This window comes from Camellia sinensis, chromosome 2 (assembly GCF_055761805.1).
Source record: "Camellia sinensis isolate YWXY chromosome 2, ASM5576180v1, whole genome shotgun sequence".
NCBI classification, from domain to species: domain Eukaryota; kingdom Viridiplantae; phylum Streptophyta; class Magnoliopsida; order Ericales; family Theaceae; genus Camellia; species Camellia sinensis.
In genome coordinates, this window is record NC_138962.1 from 138,524,870 (window position 1) to 138,547,829 (window position 22,960).

Below are 22,960 nucleotides of genomic sequence, written 5' to 3' on the forward strand. Positions count from 1 at the left end.
TTTGAAGGCGAGTGTTAGCATTATCTTATATTAGCTGTTATTAGTTGTCATTAGTTGTATGTTTCCTTATTTTTTGCCTAAGGGCTTCTAATATAAGTTTCTAGTTCTCAATATAAAAGGGAGTGATAACCTAATCACAACCTAAGTTTGATTTCTCTTAAACAAACAGATATGTGGAGAATGACAAGGTCAATATGATCCATTGAAGTATATGATAGGGTACACTAACGTCGTATTTCAACAATGTTAATCAGAATATTCAAGTGACATATGAAGCCTACAAGACTTGAAGTAGAATACTCTCAACCAAAGGATGACTCCTGTGGAGGCTACAGCAAGGACACTACAAGGTATAAAATCTGGAATATCAACACAATCAATTTAGTCTATTATGATAACATCACAACGTTATCATGACAATTTGAAATTTGAAATAGAGATAAGGCGCTCTTATCACATGAATGGACTTCTATAAATATGGCAACCATCACACAAAAGAAAGGGATAAAAAATTGGAGAAATCAAAGAGAAATCAGAGATCGACCAGAGAGATAGAGAAATTAGAAGTCAAAGAAGTCTTCATAAGAAGGAAGAGAGAACTAGAGAGCCTACACTACAAACATATAATGGCGAGCAATAAGTAAAGGTTCCAAGCCCAACAATTATACCTTGTATATTTAGGGGTTTTAAAACCCAACAATTCAATAAAAATATTTCTTTTCCTTAAGTTTTTCTTCTATTAAATTTTATGTGCTTCACTAATTGGAGGTTTATTGGATTAAAACGTGTAATTAACGATCTGGAATACAGATAAAAAATAGGAGTTTGCTATCAAATAATCAAACATTGTTTGGTCCAAAAACAAAATAGTGTACATTTGTAACATGAATTTCAAAATGTGTTGAAATATTTCACGTTTAGAAATTTCTCTGCAATGGTACAAACTCTTGGGTAGAACTCACCCTTGAAAACTGATTTGTTAACCGATGTAGGATCGTAACATTCCACCACGCTTCGTTGCTAACGTCCTAGTGGCCTATCATTCCTAGCTAGGTGACTTTGTGTACTCTATCTTATGGGTAGCAACCCTCCATTCTATGACATGATTGCAAATCACAACCCATCAGATCCCATACTCGCATAGGTTGCTTTCAATCCGATACTCGATTTGGTGGATGGCTCTATTACCAAATGCTTACGGTTGAATGTTGCAAAACTGAGGTATTTGTTTTTGGGTCTATCTATTTTTTATGGAGAAGAAGAACAAAACTTCGTTACTAGAAAGAGTGTTAGAATCTAGATAAATTGGAAATAGGTTTACTTTGATGGAAACCTTAATCCTCTAACAACACTAAGTTTTGGGTAATTTTCTACATGTCATTTGAGTCTCTCAGATGATCTACATTACACAGACTCGTTGATTTTTTAGAGGTACCCATGTCGACACAACACAGGTACGGGTACGAAATACGACCGTAATATGGAAAAATACAAACTGATATGGCTGATTGGTTGTTCTAATATTTTTGTTTGGGTAATATTTTGTTACAAAAATTATCTCTTATTCTTGGTTTGAACAGGAAGAGGGTAAGATAGATGAGAAGAACAAACCAACAAAATACAAAAATTCACAACTTGATTTGAATAGAAAGGAAAAGAAACTGGAATGTTGAATCAGATTTGAAGGCTGAGGTCACCAGAAAGGTTGAAGTAGGCTTATTTCAACGTTTTTTGCTTCGTCGATGCATTCCGATGACTTTTGCCTGGTCTCCTTTCATCTTTCTTGGTGTTCCTTTGTCTTCCCATTTGGTCTCCTTTAGTTGTTTGATATGAAAATAGTTGTTTATTGCTTTGACTAGAAAATAGATCAAAAATAGATGATACACTACAAGAATTAACGCTTTTGCCGACCAAAAAATTGGTCGCTAAAAGCCCCTTTTTAGTCGGCAAAAGTTATCCGCGACCAATTTTTTTGGTCGCAACTTTGGTCACTAATTGAGGGTCGGCAAAAGTAATTTGCGACCAAAATTTCGGTTGGTCGGGAAAAGTTGTATTTGCCGACTAAATTTTTGGTCACTAAATATATCATTACTGCGACTAATCCATTTTGTCGCTAAAACATTTTGGTCGCGAAGAGTGATATTTTTCCGACCATATATCTTAGTCGTCAATTGTCACATTCCACGACCAAAAAATTTGGTCGCCAATTATCACATTGAACGACCAAAAAGTTTGGTCGCCAATTGTGACATTTCACGACCAAAAATTTTGGTCGCCAATTATGACATTCTACGGCCTCTTAGTTTGGTCGCCAATTGTCACATTCCATGACCAAACATGTTTGTCACCGAAAGAAATGTTTGCGCAACAAAAACTTTAGTTGGCAATAGACCTATTCGCGACCAAATCCTTTGGTTGCCAAAATTAATAATTTTAACGACTAATTATTTAGTCGCCAAATGTGCTTGGTGATACACCGACTACTTTATTTAGTCGGCAAAAGTATAACTTATCTTTCCCGACTGATCAATTGGTCGCCAAAACTAGAAAAACAAAACCAAATTATGGTCGCCAACATCCAACAAAATAAACCTGTAATTTATAATAATCCATCCAATTTATTCAATATAATTTGTAATTTGCAAAAATCATTCAAACCAACAAATAAATTAAATCATGAACATTCAACAAAATACATATATCAACCATTTCTGAACCTATTTAATTAAAGTCAGCAACTATTATAAGTTTTCATCCACAAATAATTCCAAACTACATATTTCATCTACCATAAAAATTTAAAACATAACAAGTAGTCTACCATGTACATTTTAAATTTTTAAATTTTAAATTTTAAATTTTTATCCATGTATATCAACCCAAAAATATAACTAGTAGTCTACCAAATATTTTCTATACACACCCATCCAAAAATATAACTACTAGTGTATCCAAATATATAACTACTAGTCTACCCTAATATTTTCCATATACATCTATACAAAAATATAGAATCCTTCCAAAAATACAAAAAGTGCCAATTTGTCCTGTACAATTTAACTTTGTGCACGAGTTCATCCATCTGTACCAAAGAAAAAAAGAAATAATGTCAGGTAAAATTGGACAAATAATGAAAAATGTCCATGAAAAGCAAAGGTCACATTAGCAAATTAAATGACTTTCATTATCAAATTGTAAATCCAATCCAACATTGTAGTTTTTTCTTTCATAGGGAAGGCAATCTGCTAAAAGCACGAACAAGGTGTAGCATGACAGGTCTATCTACTGTACAAGATGACTTGCACCACCAGGAAGTTATGTAATCAAATTTAATTCCTTGTAAAACATGAAATTAATAAAGAAAAATATGCAATTGCGAAAGATAGCAAATTTGAGTTCAGCTCAAATTTAGATACCAGAAAGGAGCAAAAACTTACCATGACAAACAGTAGCATATAAATCAGGAAATCTGTAATTGATAGCTGAAAACTTTCCTAAAACAGAAAATACACAAAATTGACAGCCTAAACAAAAGCATTTGCGCAAAAGCCAACTTAGGTCACAGCAAAGTTGTGTGTTGTTCGTGCCATTTTTAGTCAACAACCTCCATAAAATTGCATAAATATGGTTTCTGGTAAAGTTAAGCTCCATAAGAACTGTTATCGACAAGGATATAGAAAACAAGGTTTTAGGTCAAGTCAATATTATGTTGAGTATCTCAATGAGAACCAGCTTGAGTCATGACAAACTATTAAATTGATCAAACTTTAGTATACTTATCTAGAGCAAAAAGAATACAAACCAAAAGATGGTCCCCAATTCCCAAATCAGTCATTAGAAAAGCAGAGCATCCATGGCATCTGAAATTTATCACTTCTCCATTAGAGCATCTCCAATGGCGCAAGGGCAAAATCATTTTTTGGCTTGCTATAGTGCAAAAATAAATAAATAAATAAATAATAAAATAAGCCATTTTTTTGCTATACCACTCCAATGGTGACATTCTATTTCAGTTGAATATAATGAACCAATACATCACACTCATCTAAGTGAATTTAAAGCAATCATTGTGGACAATATGATCATATAAATTAAAACAGAAAGGAGAGGCACGCAAGCATACACATTTCAGCAAACCCCTGATTCATATTAAAGCAAGCTATCATTTGAAAACTTTAACTCAACTAATAAATGTGAAGTCAAGAAATCATACAGTAAGGACGATGAATATTACCTTTATTCCACTGGAATTTGGCGCTTCGAAGACAATATATGTCTCAGTTGAAAGCATCCCTCTTTCAATACCTTTTGACTTTTCTTGCCCCTCTATAGCAGCTTGATTAACGGTGAAAATATAACCATTGCCATGATACTCAAATGTTACCCTGTGTCCCGTCGTCATAACCTGTATGTCATGAGGCCTCAAAGTCAATTCCAGAAAAATATAAACCTAACTACCAACAAAAAGACTAAATACTGCTTATTAATCCATCACAATAGTCAACTTCATATAAATGGACAGATTCTGCCAAATCACTTTGGCTTCAAGTTCCAACACCTAAGTGCCTACACGGATAAACTGGCCACAGGGCCCAAGCATTTTTGTTCAAACATTATTCGTATTAGCTTCTTAGAAAGACTCGACATGATATTCCATTTAGTTTTCACAATACACATTCTGAAAGAGCAAGCATTTGCATTATAAATCACTCGCAAGCCATCGATTAGACCATATCATATTCCCACTAGCCAGGAATGAAGCACAGCATGTGAGAAAAATATATGTAGTGTCATGTTTGTGTATAAGTTGCCATGAAAGCAATGAAAAATAATTTTGCTGATCCTCTGCCACAGCAGAAAGGATATCTACATTTAGAAAAACATGAAAAGCAATTGGTAGAATTACCTTTAGAGTAAGCGACCCTAACCAGTAAGAGCAACTCCAACCACACTCTTTATTTTTCACTAGCTAAAGTACAAAAAAGGGGCACTCTTTATTTTACCTAATTAGTTTAACTATTGTATGTTCCAATCATACTCTTTATTTTAACTAGTCATTCAAACTAATTAAACCAATTTTCAAAACAAAAAATGCCATATATATTACTATCTTTTTCATAAAATGCCATATACGCACCAAACGCTAATATGATTGCCAATGTGACATTTGCGATAATATTTTTAAAAATAATATTTTTTAATATTAGTTTTAAAAATATTATAAAAAATAATGTTAAGTAATATTTAATTTTTTTTATAAAATTTATAGTACGTGAATATATACCAACATATGAATTTTGTGAAACCATCTTGAAGGGGAGGGGCGGGGAAGAATAAAAGAAAACAATAAATAATTTTTTTTAAAAAAATAACAATACAAAGGAAGTTCTTCAATAATTGTAATTTATCAAATTAAATTAAGAACTGAAAGAACACAAAATAACTACTCAAAACCTTACAAAGGTCAATGAATAAAATAAATAAAAAAAATCATAAATAGTAAAGTTAGGAATAAACTTCAAAATAAATAAACTATTTCTAATTCAAGTTGTTACAAATCTGCATGTAGATGTCACAAATGCTCAACTAGGTCTGCTTGGAGTTGAGAATGAGTTTGTCTATCTCTGATGTAATGATGATTTTGAATGAATTCATAAAGTTTGGGTGCACGCTCATGTGTCACTGCTAGAGGGAGACTTTCTTCGATTGCGTCATAATTACAGTCTATATTTTGTTCATTTCGCTCATCTTCAACAATCATGTTATGCAATATTATACATGCCTTCATAATAACTTTGAGGGTTTCAACTTCACCATTTTGTTGCTAACTCATCTATAGACAAGGTAAAGAAAATTATGGCAACATATATTGGGTTGGAGAAATGACTAAGATTCGTAATTGGAAGCAAATTAATTAATAAATGGAGATCATGCATGCTTGTGTCTGTGTTGACATGCAAGTGCAGGCCATTTATACTTCATATGAAGCTAATATATGTCATTCATATAGCTGTGCTTGCATGTGTTTGGACGTTTGTGTCTGTCTCTCTACATTTAACTACATTTCCAATTCTAGTTCTTGTGAATGTCAAAACTGACATGTTTATCAACATACCTTCTTTTTAATATTACTCATTTTTCCATTTCATTGGAAGTAGGTGAAACTCATGCACAATTACTGCTACCTATTTGAAATCCTATATATCTAGGAAGCAAGATCCAAAAGAAAATGCCAAAAAAAAAAAAAAAAAGCACAGATCAGTAGACCAACAAAGACATTCAACTAGGACAGACCAGCAGATAGCAGCAAGCTCCACAGTAGAGACCATCACAGCAGACAGCAACAAACTCCCCAGACCAGTAGCCAGAGACCATCCCAGCAGACGACACTACACTAGAGATCATCACAGCAGATGGCTACACACTAGCTCAGCCACCATTTGTAAAGCAAAACTAGACCTAGTCTTAAGTATGCTGTGCAAAATCAGTGGTTAATATCATAACTCCAGCCACACATGAATCCAACTTGAGACTAAGGCCAAGCTTGTCACAGTAGCAGAGCTTAGCAGACTAACAGATCCCAACCTCAGAAGCAGAGTTAGCACAAAATTATCAGAATCATCACAGATAGATAGGAAAACAAAGAACCACCAATCTGAGGAAAGACTAAGACCCAGACCTCTTTATAAACCTCAGCAACCTGATGCAAATACACACTCTACAGCTTCCTATTTATCAACCACCAAATAGCAATGAAAACTTTAACTTCATTGTGGACCCAACAACACTTTCTAAAGTAATGTTTTCTAGTGGTTATATAGCATACTTTGTGATGTGAGGTCTCATATTCATTTGTTATTAATAATTTGTATGAATGGCAACAAAAAAAAAAGTCATTTCCTTTTTATAGAAAGCAAAATAAAAATGATCCACAAATGTAATTGTTAGTGCATTTTAATGTTTGACTATATATAAGGTGTATCAGAAAAATCTATTGACAAGTTTTGGCTAATGGCATTGAGGAAGTACCCTTGATCATATGACACATCAGAAAAATGCAGTGTAAGAGTGACATTGTGTGAGACAATGAGATTCAAGATCCTATAAGGTGCAATGAGAGAACGGTGAGAAAGTGAAACACCAGGAATCCAATTATCAGGAGCACCTAATAGGGTATAGGCAATGAGATTGAAATCAATTGGGATAGAAGCATAACACTTGTCTTGGGGATAGTCACACACAAGAGGCCGTTCGCGACCAAGAATATAAGCAACAATATCCACATTAAACTCAAAACTTTTAACCCTCACATACATCCAAAAAGATGATGAATTAGAGGATGAATGTTGCAATAAAATTCTCGAACCCAAGACCTATTCACTATGTCATCAAAATTCAACACAGCATTACCACCCAAACAATCAAACCAATTCCTAATAGAAAGCTCATCAAATGTGTTGGGTTCAACATTTCATTCTAGTAACACTGCGATCAGTGAACTGTGCATTACACAGATTTTGATGGTCTTTAGAGCGAAAGGAATATGAATCAAAAGAGCCTTTTTTAGCTGATTGCTTGGTTTTCTTTCTAGAAGAAGATGAAGCCTTGAAACAAAATTTTCAAAACTACTGAGATGGACGAGACAAAAAATACCAAAGAAAAAAGAAAGGAACTAAGAAATTTACCACCTACAAATGATATGGAAGAGACAATGATATTTCTTAGTTCATATCAGCTACTAAGAAATTTTTATATCATAGAGAGAAACCTATTGTGTAGATATAGAGGGAGGGAGAGTGAAGCATTGTCCATATTGTTTCCCTGCAATTATTACTAGAGTCTAATTTTCAAGGCAATATCACAGCCAAGTCAATATTTCTTGCAGAAAATCATTTTCCTAACTCATTGCGCTATACAATTACATACTCTCTTTGTCTCTCTCTCATACGAGAGAGCAACCTACCTAACCAACATGTTCATTTGCCATGAAATTTCAGTGAATTGTAGCTCTGCGGGTCTTTATCTAAGTTCAATAGTGACTGCATCCTAACATCTAACCCCACCATAAGTTCGTATTGACAACACTACTCTTTCTAGCGGCCCCATTTAAGATGAAAATGCAGTGTTGCTATTTTGCGCACTTATCTGTAAATAAAAAAAAATATGTCATTTTAGAATTACTGATTTTGCAGAACAAAATTGCATTGCTTTGACCCATAACTTCACATCTTACTTATCTTGAGTTTTAGTCTACTAAAGTGACTTCTGTTTGAGTTTTATAAACTTGACTGTTAAAAGAATGAGATTTTTCTAGTAAAATTTGATAAATTTAATGTTTTGGGATTCTAATACTTGATTTGGTGTGGCAGGAGGTGCATGTGGGTATGGCAATTTGTATAGCCAAGGCTATGGCACTAACACCGTAGCACTAAGCACTGCTCTGTTCAACAATGGCTTGAGCTGTGGGGCATGCTATCAGATCAAATGCAACAATGACCCACAATTGTGCCTCCCTGGGACCGTCACTGTGACTGCTACAAGCTTCTGTCCACCTAACCCTTCTCAATCTAATGACAATGGTGGGTGGTGCAACCCTCCCCTCCAACACTTTGATCTGGTAGAGCCTGCTTTCTTGCAAATTGCTCAATACAGAGCTAGAATTGTTCCAGTCTCTTTTCAAAGGTAAGGGTTGCTCTCTAGTTACCCTCACAACTTTGCTAGTTGCACTGAACACAGATAAGGGTGTGGACCCAACACCACTCTCTATGTCTCTCGTGTCATGTAGAACTTTTTATATTTATTTTTCTGCAACTAGTATTATGTACATATACCCTCAACATTCCTAAAAGTCAAACAAATTAACTAAAAAATTAGTCAAAGCAATTTGCTTAATCTGTGCTAGTTAATTTGACTATCGAATAAAGACCAATGAGTTTGTGATGTCTTATCGAGTGTGATACTCGGATCGAGTCTTACTGTCAGTAGTTTCTCCCTTCTTTAAATAAACTAATGAATATGGTTGTGTGGTGGTCTTGACAAGGTGCCCTGTGTGAAGAAAGTTACCTGATCCTATGTCTCTCAGAATCTCATACCTTTCCATGTTTGTTTATCACCAAACACCCTTCCCTTACAACAATAATAACTGTTTTCATTTTCTCACTCACTCTCCCTCCCCTCCCCTCCCCTCCTCTCCTTCCTTCCTTATATCAATTAATCAATCAATCAATCAATTTGTATTTGTTGAGAGCATTCCATTTTGCTTTGAAATCAATAGCTGTAAAGATATCTTCTTTCATCAAGACTTTCCAAAGTTCCAAACCAACCAATTTGCAGGTCCTGATTCATAAACTAATTTTATCCCTATGTCCTGATTGCTGATCATTGAAAGTAATTGATAAACTAAAATTGATAAACTAAACATCATCTATATTTAAGGAAAGGCATTCAGTCCCCATTGTGAGGAGTTTTTTTACTTTCATTAAATCAGATGCCTTTGATAAGTTGGTCTTTTAGACAGGGGTAAACAGTATATTGACACAGTTTTAAATTTCTATGCATAATTTTGGTTTGGACTTTGATGTTTTACATTATATACAGGAAGATGTGCATTGCATTCAAGTTGTCTATACTCCATATAACATAAATATGAGATTACATATGGAATTTTAAATCAGATTGGATGCCTCTAGGGTTGCAAATTGCTTTTCTCGGAGAGAGAAGGTTTATCAGTTGCATAGAAGGGGAAGACAGAGAGACAGAAGGATCCATACCTTGAGGAAGAGGTCAGATAGAGGGAGTTACAAACAACGTTGAAGGGGAAGGTCGATTTCGCGCTGAAGGAGCAGATTGATTTCGCACTGAAGGAGCAGATCGATATCGCGGGAGAGATGTGTTTGAAGAAGGAGCAGAATACTTTCACGGGAGAGACGAGTTTGGAGAGCCTTCAATCACTCTCCAATTAAAGCCAGCGGGGAAGGGATAAGGGAAAATAGGAAGCCGTTTAGCTAGTCGATTGGAGTGAGAATTTAGGGTAATATTAGCTAAAATAGCTAACAGGATTAATATGCCTCTTCCCTTGGGGTTGCTCTAATAGTGCTTATAAATATATAGGGGGGAATTAAGTAAGGAAAACCACTACCAGCTATTACCTGGTTGATGAATCTCTTCCGAACCTGCTGAGACAAAAGAACAGCATCAACCTGCCAAACGAACATATTCAGTAACTTCCCTGGAGAAATAGCACAAGAGTCATGACACAGGGCAGCCATTCATCCCTAAGCATAAATAAAGCAACCAAATGAGGCAAAATGCTTTCAACTATCAAAACAACATAAAATTCTAGTTGGTGCAAACCCATCATATCAGGCTGCAATTGATACTGTATTTTCCAAAAATGTAAAATGGAAAAATGCTCATACCTGCTCATCTTTAGCCCCTTTCTTTACAAACTCCAATTCAAGAGTAAGCAATGCTAGGTTGAAGTCTTCAGGTGGAACAAATCTAGAAATATTATCACCACAAAGCATTAAAAATTTGGCAAAAACACAGCAATAGCAATCAACAATTCCTTACTAATTTATGATCACCTGCTCATGGATATTGTGTCCCCAGTAGAAACTTTTGCATGGCGACGTTGGATGGCATTGAGGGCAATGTGGCCATTAGGTATTCGTTCATGTGCAGTAAGTTCTAGTCAAGGCAACAACGGACTATAGCCCATTCAAGAAACAATCTAACGAGTGGGTATCAATAAATATTTTTTCCCACATTCCAAACATGTATAGAATGCTTTTGTCTTGTCTAAGTTCTGATATAGCATTATACATCCTCATGGACCAATTGACAATGTGTAAATTGCAGCTACAAACCATATATGAAACCACGCAAACCAAGAATTTATACATCTTAATGATTTTGATTCTCACAGTGCTAGGAACATGAACACACCTATCAGGGTAAGTATAAAGAGGGAAGAAAACAAATATAAACATTACACAATAATTGCTTTAAAGCAGAAATGCTAACGAAGCTTACCTATGCAATTGCGATCCATGTATAGTTGATTTCAAGCTCAGACATGCAAAACCCAGATCAAGGCAGACCAACGGACAAATTTTCACTACTTGGGTAAGTATAAAGAGTATTCTCTCACTTTCTGTTTCATATAGTGCAAAATATATTCTACATGAACAAATATCTAATTGAGTACCTAGGAAACCAAATGCAGCCAAGTAAAATTCAATACCTAGCTTCTGAAACTATATTCAAACAATAAACTCATTAGAAAAGCAAATATTATTCGAGTGATTTGTCAACATGTATAACGGTTCTGCAAATGCAGCCAAGGAAAATTCAGTACCTACCTTAAATGAATAAGCTGTAAAGAAAAAAAAATGCCCACTATATATTGACTAAGATACAATTTGTTTGCATATACCGAACTCACTTAAACTACACTCAATTAAGTATACATTTTCATACCTTAGATTTCTTAAGTATACACCTTCTGAAAGCAGCCTTAGATTTCTTTTGTTTAAGCTTGGTAAGGTTCATTATTTGTTACTAGACCAAGAGGATAAATTTCTATTCCAAATTTTATAGCTTAATGTTGGTGGTTGGTAGTTAGAATGCCTTTTTATTCATGGTTGAGACACTAACAGATTTTGTACTTTCTATTTTCAAAGGCATATTAGCAAACAGGTGGTGTGCATAATTTACACATAAATTAAATTAAAGAAAAAGAACTTGGAAATGAACAAATTGAATGAAAATCAAAATCACATAGAAGATAGAAGACTTTGGCTGATCAGCTGTAGCTGCACATGACTCAGATATCTTATCATTCCCTCTCAAACTTTAGGGACAAGGAAGAACCTGAAGTTTGCCTTGAAGATAGTGAAACCTAGAGATAGAAAGAGGTACTGACATTATTATGGTACTCCATGGAAAACAAGTATTTTGCTCCATCACCACCTAAATTCGCCCCTTCCGGCGACATTTCAATTACAACATCTAAATTTCTCAAAGTTCGATTTCTAGGTATATAGATAAAACAACCACCCTAATGAAACAGAGTAAATCATTTCAAGAAAAGCTCGAGCTTTACAATTTCACCATCAAAAGAAATTTAAACAAGAAAAAACAAGAACTAATCAAATTGCATTCCAAGTATAAAAATAAAAATAAAAAACCCTAATCCTGGTTTGTGTTACAGACTACAGAGTAGTGAACTAAGAAAATTGAAGGGAAGGATGGGAAATTGAGAGAGAAGAGAAAGTGGATCTGAATTTCTTACCAGGGATGCCTCCAAACACGATAATCTACCAAAGATTTACGTACCCACAATTTTTTTTTTAAAAATGCAAATAACATATCAGATTCACCATTAACATTATTTTTCTATTCTAGAAGATGGCTCTTATATTTAATTAAGTAAACGAACAAATTATAAATACATCTACATAATTCAAGAAAACTGAGATGATAATAATAATTTTTAATGCATTTTCATCATCCCAAAAACAAAGGAACAGTACAAATCTGAGTCGGCTTTCTTACCTTGAGAGGGAGAGGGAGAGACAGACAGGGAATGAGTAAGAGAGGGAGAGAGGATTTATACCTCAATTTGTTTTTAGGCTAAAAAACATGAGGCACACTAGCAACAAAATTCCCAAACCTAGGAATTGGGGAAAAAATAATCACTAATCAGACACTAGCAACAAAATTCCCAAACCCAGGAATTGGGGCCAAAATTCCCACTAATCATCAATGATGCCATTTTGGTATTAACAAGACAAGACTAACAAAACTATCTAAAAACCCTACATACACTGATTGATTTTATAAATGGGTTGGTTTCAACAAAAAAATGAAGAAATGTTTACCAGGCAGTGTCAGTAGAGGATTTCTTGACGGCTAGGCGAGACGAAGCGATGACCTTGCCGGAGCTGAGGGGCTTGATTTGGACAAGTGTAACGACAATGCCAATGAGCTATACGGAGTTACAGAGCTCCTTCTTCCACTGAAATGCTCTCTTCAGAACAAGAAGAGTATGAGAAAGAGAAGGGAAATCAAAGAGAAAAAGTGGGACAGAGAGAGATAGATATAAGCTTGAAAAAATATACCTAGATAACGGTGGCGAGGCGAAGACGGACGGTGGCGCTGACGATGGAGAGGCGAGGACGGCGGACGGTAGCGTTGATGGTGAAGAGGCGAGATGAGTGACGCGACTGAGAGGGTGGGATCGATTGGGCGCGTTTTTGTGAAATATTATAGGGGTTTGATTTGTTTTCCCCTACAAATAGTGTTGGTCAGCTATTTGGACTCTCTGCATTTAACAAACAAAACGACGTTGGTTTGAAATGCGCGACTAAATTGTAATAGTCGCTAAAAGATTTTAATCTCCCTCCCAGTTTTTCACTTTCCCGCCTAAATTTGGCGACCAATATTTTAAATTAGTCGTGAAAAATTACTTTTCAGCGACCAAATTACTTTAGTCAGTGAAAGTATGAACTTTTGCCTACCAATTTTTTCTTTGTAGGCAACTGTGATTTTTTTGCGACCAAAATATTTTTGGTCAGCAAAAGTGGTCGGTAAATGTGTTTTTTCTTGTAGTGATAACTTAAGTGTGTTGGAACTTGTGGAGGCAGTTGGCACCCACTATTTGCATTCTATATATGTGCCCTTATTTCTATAATACATGTTATATATACTGTTATTTTAAATATTAGATTTTTTTTTATTTATAGAGTCATGATAATTTTGTGATTTAGAAATAATGTTACTAATCTTTTTCAATAATGTTACACATTTTTTATTTAAATATTTTTTAACCACAATATGTGGTAACATCACTACAAAAATACGTAATATTACTATAAAAATATATAATATCAAATTATTATAATTCTATGAAAAAATACATAATATTTATTTAAAAATATATTTAATATTTTTGTTTAGCTTTACCCACGTACCTGTATCTAATTTTTGGATACTTTTTAGAAGTACCCGTGTATCCCTCATTTGGAGATTTGATGAGTCCGACCCTTAGATACATACCCGCACTTGACACTCATGCTCGATTCCATGTAATGTAGCAGATGATTACAATAAATACAAATAGAATGAAACTATTTGCCTAAAACTCAACAACTAGTATCTCAACAAAATAGGAAAAATCCCACTTAATAGTTATAATATGACTTGCTTATCCAAAAAATCCCATTTAATAGAAACATCCCAAACAAAAATTTGATAAATAAGAAGTCCCAAAAATATGAAAGATCAAACACTCCTAATGCCTTGTGAAGATTTATTCACCTTGTTTTATTGCGGCTAGAATCTTGCTCAATGTGGACATGTAACACAATCAGAGCAAAAAACGAGGGCAAAAGATGGATTCTATGGTTGCAAGGAGTGGGGGAAGCGAATCTAGAAGTGGAAGGGAGGTAAAGAATTTTGTTAGCACCGTCAATTATGATTGTACAGAAAAAGCGGTTACAATGGGAGGTAGAGGGGCTTGGCATGGCTGCCCTAGGTTATTGCTTAGAGTATTGGATAGGTCAATTTTTTTGTCACTTTTTATGGTCTTACAGCTATCATGGAGGCTTGAGCTGATGTAGACGATCCTCTTTTGTTTGCTTGTGTAATTGAGTGGTGTCCCATTGGAACCTTTTTTAATTTAATATTTGCTTATAAGAGAAACAACGAAAAACTTGCAATACTATCCTAATGCTTTGAAGACTGGTTCCTTGGAGTTAAACCACTAGCTTATGAAAATAACTCTCTACTCGAAGGATTAAACTGTTTCTTTATATATATATATTTTTGTAGGTTGTTGGTTTGGTTGGCACTCGTATATGCATATGGAGGCGAAATGGGAAAAGAATTATATTTTTCTCACGTGAAGGCGTGTTTACAAGGGTTTATGTATGCGGTTCATTTCGTTATTATTATCCTGATCTTAATATTGCTAGAGTTTAAAATCAGTATATATTAAATCAGTATACATACAACTCTTGGCCAAGAATCCAAGATGTAAAGATTAACATACTCTTTTTCAGAACTTGCGCCATCATGAAGAAATTTTTTACTGCATAATTTTTTTTCACCATAAAGATAGGAGCTGATCATTATGTTAATATTAGTTTTTTCCCTTGTCTCTGCAAATCTCATGTAGCTCCATCTACACTATACATCTCCTAATTTATTTTCCCACACAAATATGAACTAAATATTTCTAAAATTCCTGAAAATTAAAAAAGATTGAAACCTTACTGTAAGGCAGTGAAAAGTGATTAACAAAACATGTAACAAATTCAGAAAGTTAATATTGCTGGAACTATAAGGTTGCATGGAGTACTGCCAAAAATTAATGTTAAACTGTTTAGTAATCATTTAAGAAGTATATACCACTAAGTGTGAAGCTGAACGAAGGGTTTAAACAAAGATATTGGCCATAGGTATTGTATGAGAGGGTTCAAGAACGTTGTAGGAAAATTCGAAGATCTTCGAAGATCCTTGAAGAAAAATTCGAATTCTCTAGAAGATGATGAGAGGCTTAGATTCTCCAATAGTCTCAACTAAGAGATTTGCTCTTCGAAAATCTGAGTGGAAGCACACACTCTACTTCAACGAGAGAGATCCTCGAAGCTCGCACTGATGGAAACGAGATTTCATCTTCAAAAGTCTGAGTTGGAGCACACACTCTACTTCAACAAGAGAAATCGTCGAAGCTCGCACTGATGGAAGTGAGGTTCGTTCCTTGGAAGTCCAAATGGAAGCAAGGGTTGTCCCTCAGAAGTTCGGGTGGAAGCACACTCTTTTCTTTGGCAAGAAAGATCCCTCGAAGCTTGCACTGATGGAAGCAAGGGCTATTATACGGAAGTCCGAGTGGGAACACACACTCTGCTTCAACAAGAAAGACCCTCGAAGCTTGTACTAATGGAAGTAATGGTTGTTCATCGGAAGTTCGTGTGGGAACACACACTCTGCTTCAACAATAAAGACCCTCGAAGCTTGCACTGATGGAAGTAAGGGCTGCTCTTCAGAAGTCCAAGTGGGAACACACACTCTGCTTCAATAAGAAAGACCCTCAAAGCTTGCATTGATGGAAGTAATAGCTGCTCTTCGGAGGTCTGAGTGGGAGTACACTTCTACTGCGTCAAGAAGGTCTCTTCAGGTTGGTAACCAAGTCTACTATTCCTCTTTCTTCATCGAGGGGCAATAAAAATTGAAAACTATTTCAAGCAACATAACACAATGAAGATATACAATACAGAAAAATAACTTCTAATGGAGATACACAATATGGAGGAAATGACTTTCCTCATAACATAAGAAAGAAAGATAGAAAATTCTTGGACAACAAGAAATACAAATTGTAAATGTCATAGATAGACTTCTTCTACGGAATGTTAACATTTGCCCCTAGAGTTGCGAGGTCATTTGGGAAGCTTTCACTAGTTGCTCGGGTTGTGACCGTCATATGCCATCATAGCCATGTCTTCTAAGATATCCTCGGGCCCCTGTTCTTTGAATTCTAGCTCATCTAGTGTCCGACACTTTTCTATAGGGTGTTCTAGTGATCGGTGGAAAACATAATAATTAGGGCCCTCGCGATCCTTCTTCGGCAAAAGCTCTTCGATACGAGGCAACTTTAATTCCCCGTCTGCCACCCATTCTTTAACTAAGGCCTTTATCTCCTCAACACTACAAGGAAAAGGAGTGTCATCTTCACAGTTTTTTCTCTTTTGACCTCTGAATTCCTCCCCCTGCGACTTTCGTGTAGAAGACGCGGAAGCCGCAGTGACAGATGGTCCTCGGGATGACTTGAAGCTGGTTTTATAACTAGTCTCGAACCCGATCTCCTGAGATTGAGGTATGTTGATGTTCCAAGATGCTTCAATTAGTGCCGAGAAGGTGGGTAGTTTGTGATTAATGAGAAGCATCTTGTACCCGTTCAATGCCCCTTCAACACAGATTTGGATCAAGTAGCTTTCCTCCACAGCCTCATGACAGTCCACTGCTTTGTCTTGGAACCTCTTCACATATTCAAGAATGTCTTCACTCTCTCGTTGCTTTTCCTTACACAATGTAAGTGTGGTCACCTTCTCTGCCACTTGAAAGAACTTAGAGTGGAATTTGTTAACCATTTCCTCCCAACTTCGGACATAATTTGGGGACAAATTAACATACCAACTACATGCTCGGTCAGTGAGGGACTTAGAGAATTCTCTCAGCCGGAGGACGTGGTTTGAACCATGAATACCCAGAGTCTCGATGAATCGCACAACATGTTCTCGAGCATTTCCTTGTTTTCCATCGAATTTGATGAACTTCGGCACTGTATACCCCTCGGGGTATGGATAGCTCAGCACCTCAATAGGGTAAGGCGGCTTGACATCCGGATCAGGCAAAGAGGGTAAAGTCCTCTTACCCTGTTCGAGATTGAACATGGCTTGCACATCGGCGAGAGTGAGAAACTGTTGAGGGAGAGAGTTTGATGGTGGTATTCCTGGAACTTGGCTTATGGACCCGAAGACTAAGCTAGGGGCGGCTTGGCCATTCTGGTGCTGCGAATTCATCATTGGTAAGGACATTTGACGATACTGGCCATCCACGCCTTTAGATAAGCCAGTTGGTGATAGGACATTGAATTGGGGCCCGTAAAATCCACCGCACGGCACCCCTATACCGGGTTGTGTTTGCAAATTTGTTGTCGGCAACAAAGGAGGCCCACTTGGTGCTTGAGTAACATTTACTGGTGGCGTAACAAGATTTGGTATGGGCAGAGCTCCCTTTTGCGCCATCATGCTCCTTATATTTGCCTGGACACCAACAGTCGCTGGAGCGCCATTTATTACACCAGAACCTCCCTTAGTCACCATTGGATCTTGGCTTGGCACGCCATGGAGCTCGGGCATGGGAAAACTGCTGCCGCCTACTGCAGTTTGAACATGTGTTACTGTGGCCATGTTGCCATGAGCCATAGGCTGACTGGGGTCTACTTCTCCTTGGATTTGATTTTGCACTCCGGCGGGTATAACTCCACCACCAGTTTGATTTCTATTTGGCGCCGGTGCAAAATTAGAACTCATCACCAACATGGTGTGAGTGAGATTCTGAAGAGTGGTAAGAATCTCCTGTTGAGTATTTTGAATTCCTTGAATGGCTTCAAGCAAAAGTGGTTGATCTGGAGCCATGGTCTTGTCATCACCACCATTAGAGGATCATTGTTGGTGAACCTCATCTTCTCCTGCCATCTTTGTTGGAGTTGTGTGGGTTCCAAATCTCGTTGAGACCATTAACCAATCCGCCTCCCCAGTGGAGTCGACAAATGTATGAGAGGGTTCAAGAATGTCGTTGGAAAATTCGAAGATCTTCGAAGATCCTTGAAGAAAAATTCGAATTCTCTAGAAGATGATAAGAGGCTTAGATTCTTCAATAGTCTCAACTAAGAACACAAAAGCAAAGAGATGATGGAGATAAGAGATTGGGTGAAGAAGAAGGCAAAGTAGCTAGAGAGAGAATAATGGCAAGGCTCTCCCATGGATCTCCTACTTTCACTCTCAAGGTAGATAATGGAGAAGGGAAATTAGTTCTTTCCCAAGAGTTATTTCTCCCAAATCCATCCCTTGTAAAGCTATGGGTGGGTGCTATTTATAGGCACCTCATGATATAGGATGGAGCCCATGTGCAAGGCACATGAGGAATATTCTCTTTAACCACCTTGTTCGAGGAGGTGACCTCTCCGAGCATGAGGAAAACCCCGAAGAGGAGATCAACCTCTCGGCAAACCCTTCTTCTGAGCCACACCTAACCAATAATCCCCAATCATCCCAAAGGGTCAGGGGTAGTCCCAGAGGACGTCCTGCCGCATAAGGGTCAGGGGTAGTTCAAGAGAACGCCCTGCCATAAATATTGCTGAGTCTTAGGGACCCCCTAAATCATGCCACCTCGACCCGGGTATAGGTTAGTTTAACCGAAGAGTGAATTTATCTCCATTCACTGTCCTCGGGATCGGGTCCTTTGTTCGGACTCCATTATGCCCCTGGTTCTGGTACGTAGATCCCAGAAAGCTCCGAGTCCACAAGTGTTCTAGGACTCATTAATGGAGCGGCTTCTAGATTGCGTATGAATCCATTCGAAGCCAAGTGCTTCGGATCTCTAGATTCATGGGTCCGAATCCTTTCGAGTCCGAGTGGCTCGGATCTCTAGGCTTGCTCAATACCCTTTTAAGTCCGAGCCCGAGTAAGTCTCTAAGTTCGTGAATCCGAACCCTTTCGAGGCTTAGAGCGAGTCGGCTAGTTTGATGGCGATAAATCCGGGCCCACCAATCTTGGACTTGCAATAAATTCAGGCCCACCAACCTTGGACTATTGGGCCTAATTAATTTAGTGGGCTTAAATTAGCTCCTCTTACAGGTATAAAGGCATTGCCCCTATCCAATTGGACCCGGGCCTTGATTGGAGTTAAAATTTGTCAACTATGTAGCAGATTATCCATCTCTACACCCATCAACAGTTGTACCACACCTTTGTTTAAAATATAAATTGTTGCTTCAAAATCCACCATGTGTCCACTGCATTTGCACCTTTGTCCGTTGATAAAAACTGAAACTTGATGTTTGGCCCTTACTCCGTCCAAAGAGGAACCACAAACCTCAAACCACTCTAATAGATCTTCACCAACACTAGGATCCTACATCCCCCTTGATTTACAAGAAAACCCCGCTCAAGTGTCCTTCCTCAAGCAGTATCATCATCCACCCCCAAATAGCCTTGACATGAATCCCCCACAGCTCAGAAGGCTTCCTCCTACAAGTGAGCCAGCAAGGACATAACCTTAACCGAATCCTCCCGTGGTGCTAACCTTGGCCCCTAACAGCACCCCACTCGAGACCACTAGTTGAGCATCAAAGGTTGCCCTACAAAGATCCACCGTCTATAAGATCCTGTTTGTCTCTTCCTTCAATGGGAACATTAAAAGGTAGAAGGCACTTTAACCATCTAGAACCTACACCCTCATTGGGACTTCCCAATAATGGTCATCCTACCTTTTCAGATCACTTGCCACCGACATAGGATCCATATCTGTGTTCCCCAAATCAGCCAAAAAACAATCCAGAAACTCTGCTATGTCCATATAGGCAGAGAGTAGAAGATTGCAACACCTCAACATCAACATCACAATCCGTCTTCATTTATCTCCTAGCCGCAACGCCTCTTTCTAGACATCCTCGAAAAGCTGTCATGTCCACATATTACCTTGGGTTACCCTGTTACTAGAAAAACCTCTCGGGTCGTAGAGCATTGAAGCAAAGCCCTCCTCATCCAACCTCTAGATGCTTCGGGAAACATATGAGCAAGCAAAAACACTTCAAAATGACATCGAAAGTTTTGCGACTGACTTGAAGTGTTATTCACCTTTAGAGTCCTTTACTATGATGGTGACGTGTATCACATGCTTTCAAGTAGTTTTGCTCTGCTGTAGCGGATTCCAATGCCTTCCTCAGCTCAGCATTCTTAACATTATTAGGGTCCACATGTTCTGCAACAAGCCACCATGTAAAGATCAACATAAGGCAGGACAACACTATCTTTATATATGAGCTTACCATTTTACTTCTTAGTTGTTATGGATTTGTAACCTTAAAACTGGTGGGTGTGACGTAATGCATTTTCAAGATTTAATGGTTCTGGTATTGATGGAAGAGAATTTTTTTCTTTGGAAAATGTTGGGCAGGGGGGTTGTCTGTATTGGGTTTCAGTGGTGATAGTGGTAATTCAGTGGGGGTGCAGCAGTGTTGGTGAAGGTGGCAATCTCAGATTGGGTGACAAACTGGTTTATAGTATGTGTTTTCCAGCACTTTAAGTACTTAAGATACATTAATTCCTAGAAACTCTTATCCTAGACCTTTATGTCAACAATTACAGTCAAATGATTGTTGATTACCATTTATTTCCGTGATAATTTCATTGTATGACAATACCAACTTTCATTATTACATGTCTGTCTTACAAAATTGTTCACCTGATCCACATGGCCCCCTAATTAGTAGAAGGTTGTGTTTGGCAGAGTTTTTTAAAAACAGTTTTCTGTTCTCAGGGCTGCAGAAAAAAGAAAACATACCAACTTGAAAACACTAAAAAAAAAATTTCTTCTGTTGTCTGTTTTACTAAAATGACCAAAACTCCATATCTCAAAATTTTCACAGTTCTCAGATCACTGAGAACTGTTTTCTAAAAACTATGCCTGTAGGCCCTTATAATTTCTATTTCTACATGAACTCATGCACCTGAATTAGGTTTTTATTTAGCAAAACATGCTTTTGTTGACGGAGAAAAATGTCTTCAATACATATACACATACATATACTTCTTTTTTTTTCCCCCTCCTGCAGTTATGTAGATCCAGAGGCTGTGGTTGGATGTGAGGATGGGACAGTTCGATTAGTTGACATGTATAGTCGGAAATGTTCTCAAATCATAAAGTATGTATACCATGAAATTGCACTATTTATAATAATTGTGTTTCTTTTGCCCTTCTCAGTATTTTATTAGGGGCTTTAAGTTGTTGAAGAAGCCAATTGAAGTTAAACAGATTTGTGTGCGTGTTTTTTTTTCACCAGCTTGGTTATATATATATATATATATCAGAGTATTTTATCAGTGGTTTTAAGTTGTTGAAGAAGCCAATTGAAGTTAAACAGATTTGTGTGCATGTCTTTAGAAGTTAGAAGAGATGTCCCAATTTTTATTTCTTCTTTAAAGGATCTGTATCGAATCATTTAGCTGTCAATTAACACATGTGATTGTTATTTTAGAGAGATTGAAAAGTAAAACTATGTAAGATCACTTAAACCTTAATAGTTTAGCAAGATTGCTGAATAAAAGTACATCCAAAACCACTCACAGATGGACAAATTGATGAATCACACATTCAATCCATTTACCAGGGGAAGAAAAAAAAACTAAGTGGAAACATTCAAAGATATATTCAATTGCTCTTTGAAGTGGTTGGCAATACGTAAGTGCAGATAAGAGAATAAAGAAGGTTGATTTGAGAAGGCTAGTTGTTTTCACCAATTTAACTTGCATTTGGGATAGGTACTTTCTGCCTTTCAAGTTTTAACTTTTTTGTAGAACTTCTTGGCATCTTCATATAGGTGAGTAGAGGTAAGTGGTGAGGAGGCAGGAACTCGGAGGTGTTAGAAAAATGGTTTTGATACATAATTTTTTGGTTGTATTTGAGCCAAAATAAGGGTGGGACCGACATATACTTTTGTTTGCTCAAAACCATCAAGGAGTGAGTGAGAAATTAACTCCTAAAATCACCATTTGATATTGGTTGAAGAATGGTAAGCTAGCCTTTCCCACACTAGTTTTATAGGAAAATTTTGTCGTGTTTATATGGTCTTTCCTTAGACTTGGGTTTGGACTCTAAGGGGCACCCAAGTTTTATGTAAGGGGGTAGACCTAGCGAAAGTAGGTTTGAATTACATGCATGCGTGCGCCACTACCCTAATCGAGTGTCAAGGTGTGCCCATCCAAGGGTCAACACCTTGATGCCACACTCATTTGTGTCCTATGGAGAGCCAAAAACATGCCCAAGAAGTTGTTGGGGCATGTGCAAGCCAAGGCCCAAGGTATGGTGCAAGACAGCCTACAGTATGCCATAAAGCAGCCCATGCCAACAACTAGCCCAACAGCAACTTTAGGCTAACTTTTGGAGGGTCAAATGTAGTCTTTTTGCCTTGTAAATTTTTATATAAATACCTTAGTATTAAAGGTGTTTTGGGTCCAAGTATTGTAATTTTTCTCTTTTTGTAGAATTTTTAAAAATCCATTATGACTCTTCAAACATGGTGAATGTTTCCTCTTACCAACTAGGAAATAGCTTAACAAGCTATATTAAGGAGGGGGTACCGAAGTGTTGAAACAAACCACTTGTGCCT

The 22,960-nt window shown here is 37.1% G+C and overlaps 1 protein-coding gene across 1 annotated transcript; it reads right to left on the reverse strand.

Moving 5' to 3' along the window:
- Positions 1-246: 246 nt before the first annotated feature.
- LOC114283578 (vesicle-fusing ATPase-like) lies at positions 247-10,961 on the reverse strand. The gene is made up of 6 exons (XM_082913062.1): positions 10,587-10,961; positions 10,419-10,500; positions 10,149-10,199; positions 4,235-4,405; positions 2,995-3,082; positions 247-359 (listed from the first exon to the last, which is right to left on the reverse strand). The coding sequence occupies exons 1-6, from the start codon at positions 10,592-10,594 to the stop codon at positions 247-249; spliced, it is 513 nt and encodes a 170-aa protein (XP_082769188.1). The 5' UTR covers positions 10,595-10,961.
- Between the last annotated feature and the right edge of the window lie 11,999 nt (positions 10,962-22,960).

What these genes read in the sequence shown, in the direction of transcription:
- LOC114283578 (XM_082913062.1), bottom strand. An exon ending in GGAAGAGATTCATCAACCAG is followed by an intron (nt 4,406 to 10,148) that starts GTAATAGCTGGT and finishes CATGACATACAG; the next exon opens with GTTATGACGACGGGACACAG. An exon ending in CAAATTCCAGTGGAATAAAG is followed by an intron (nt 3,083 to 4,234) that starts GTAATATTCATC and finishes TCTTTGGTACAG; the next exon opens with ATGGATGAACTCGTGCACAA.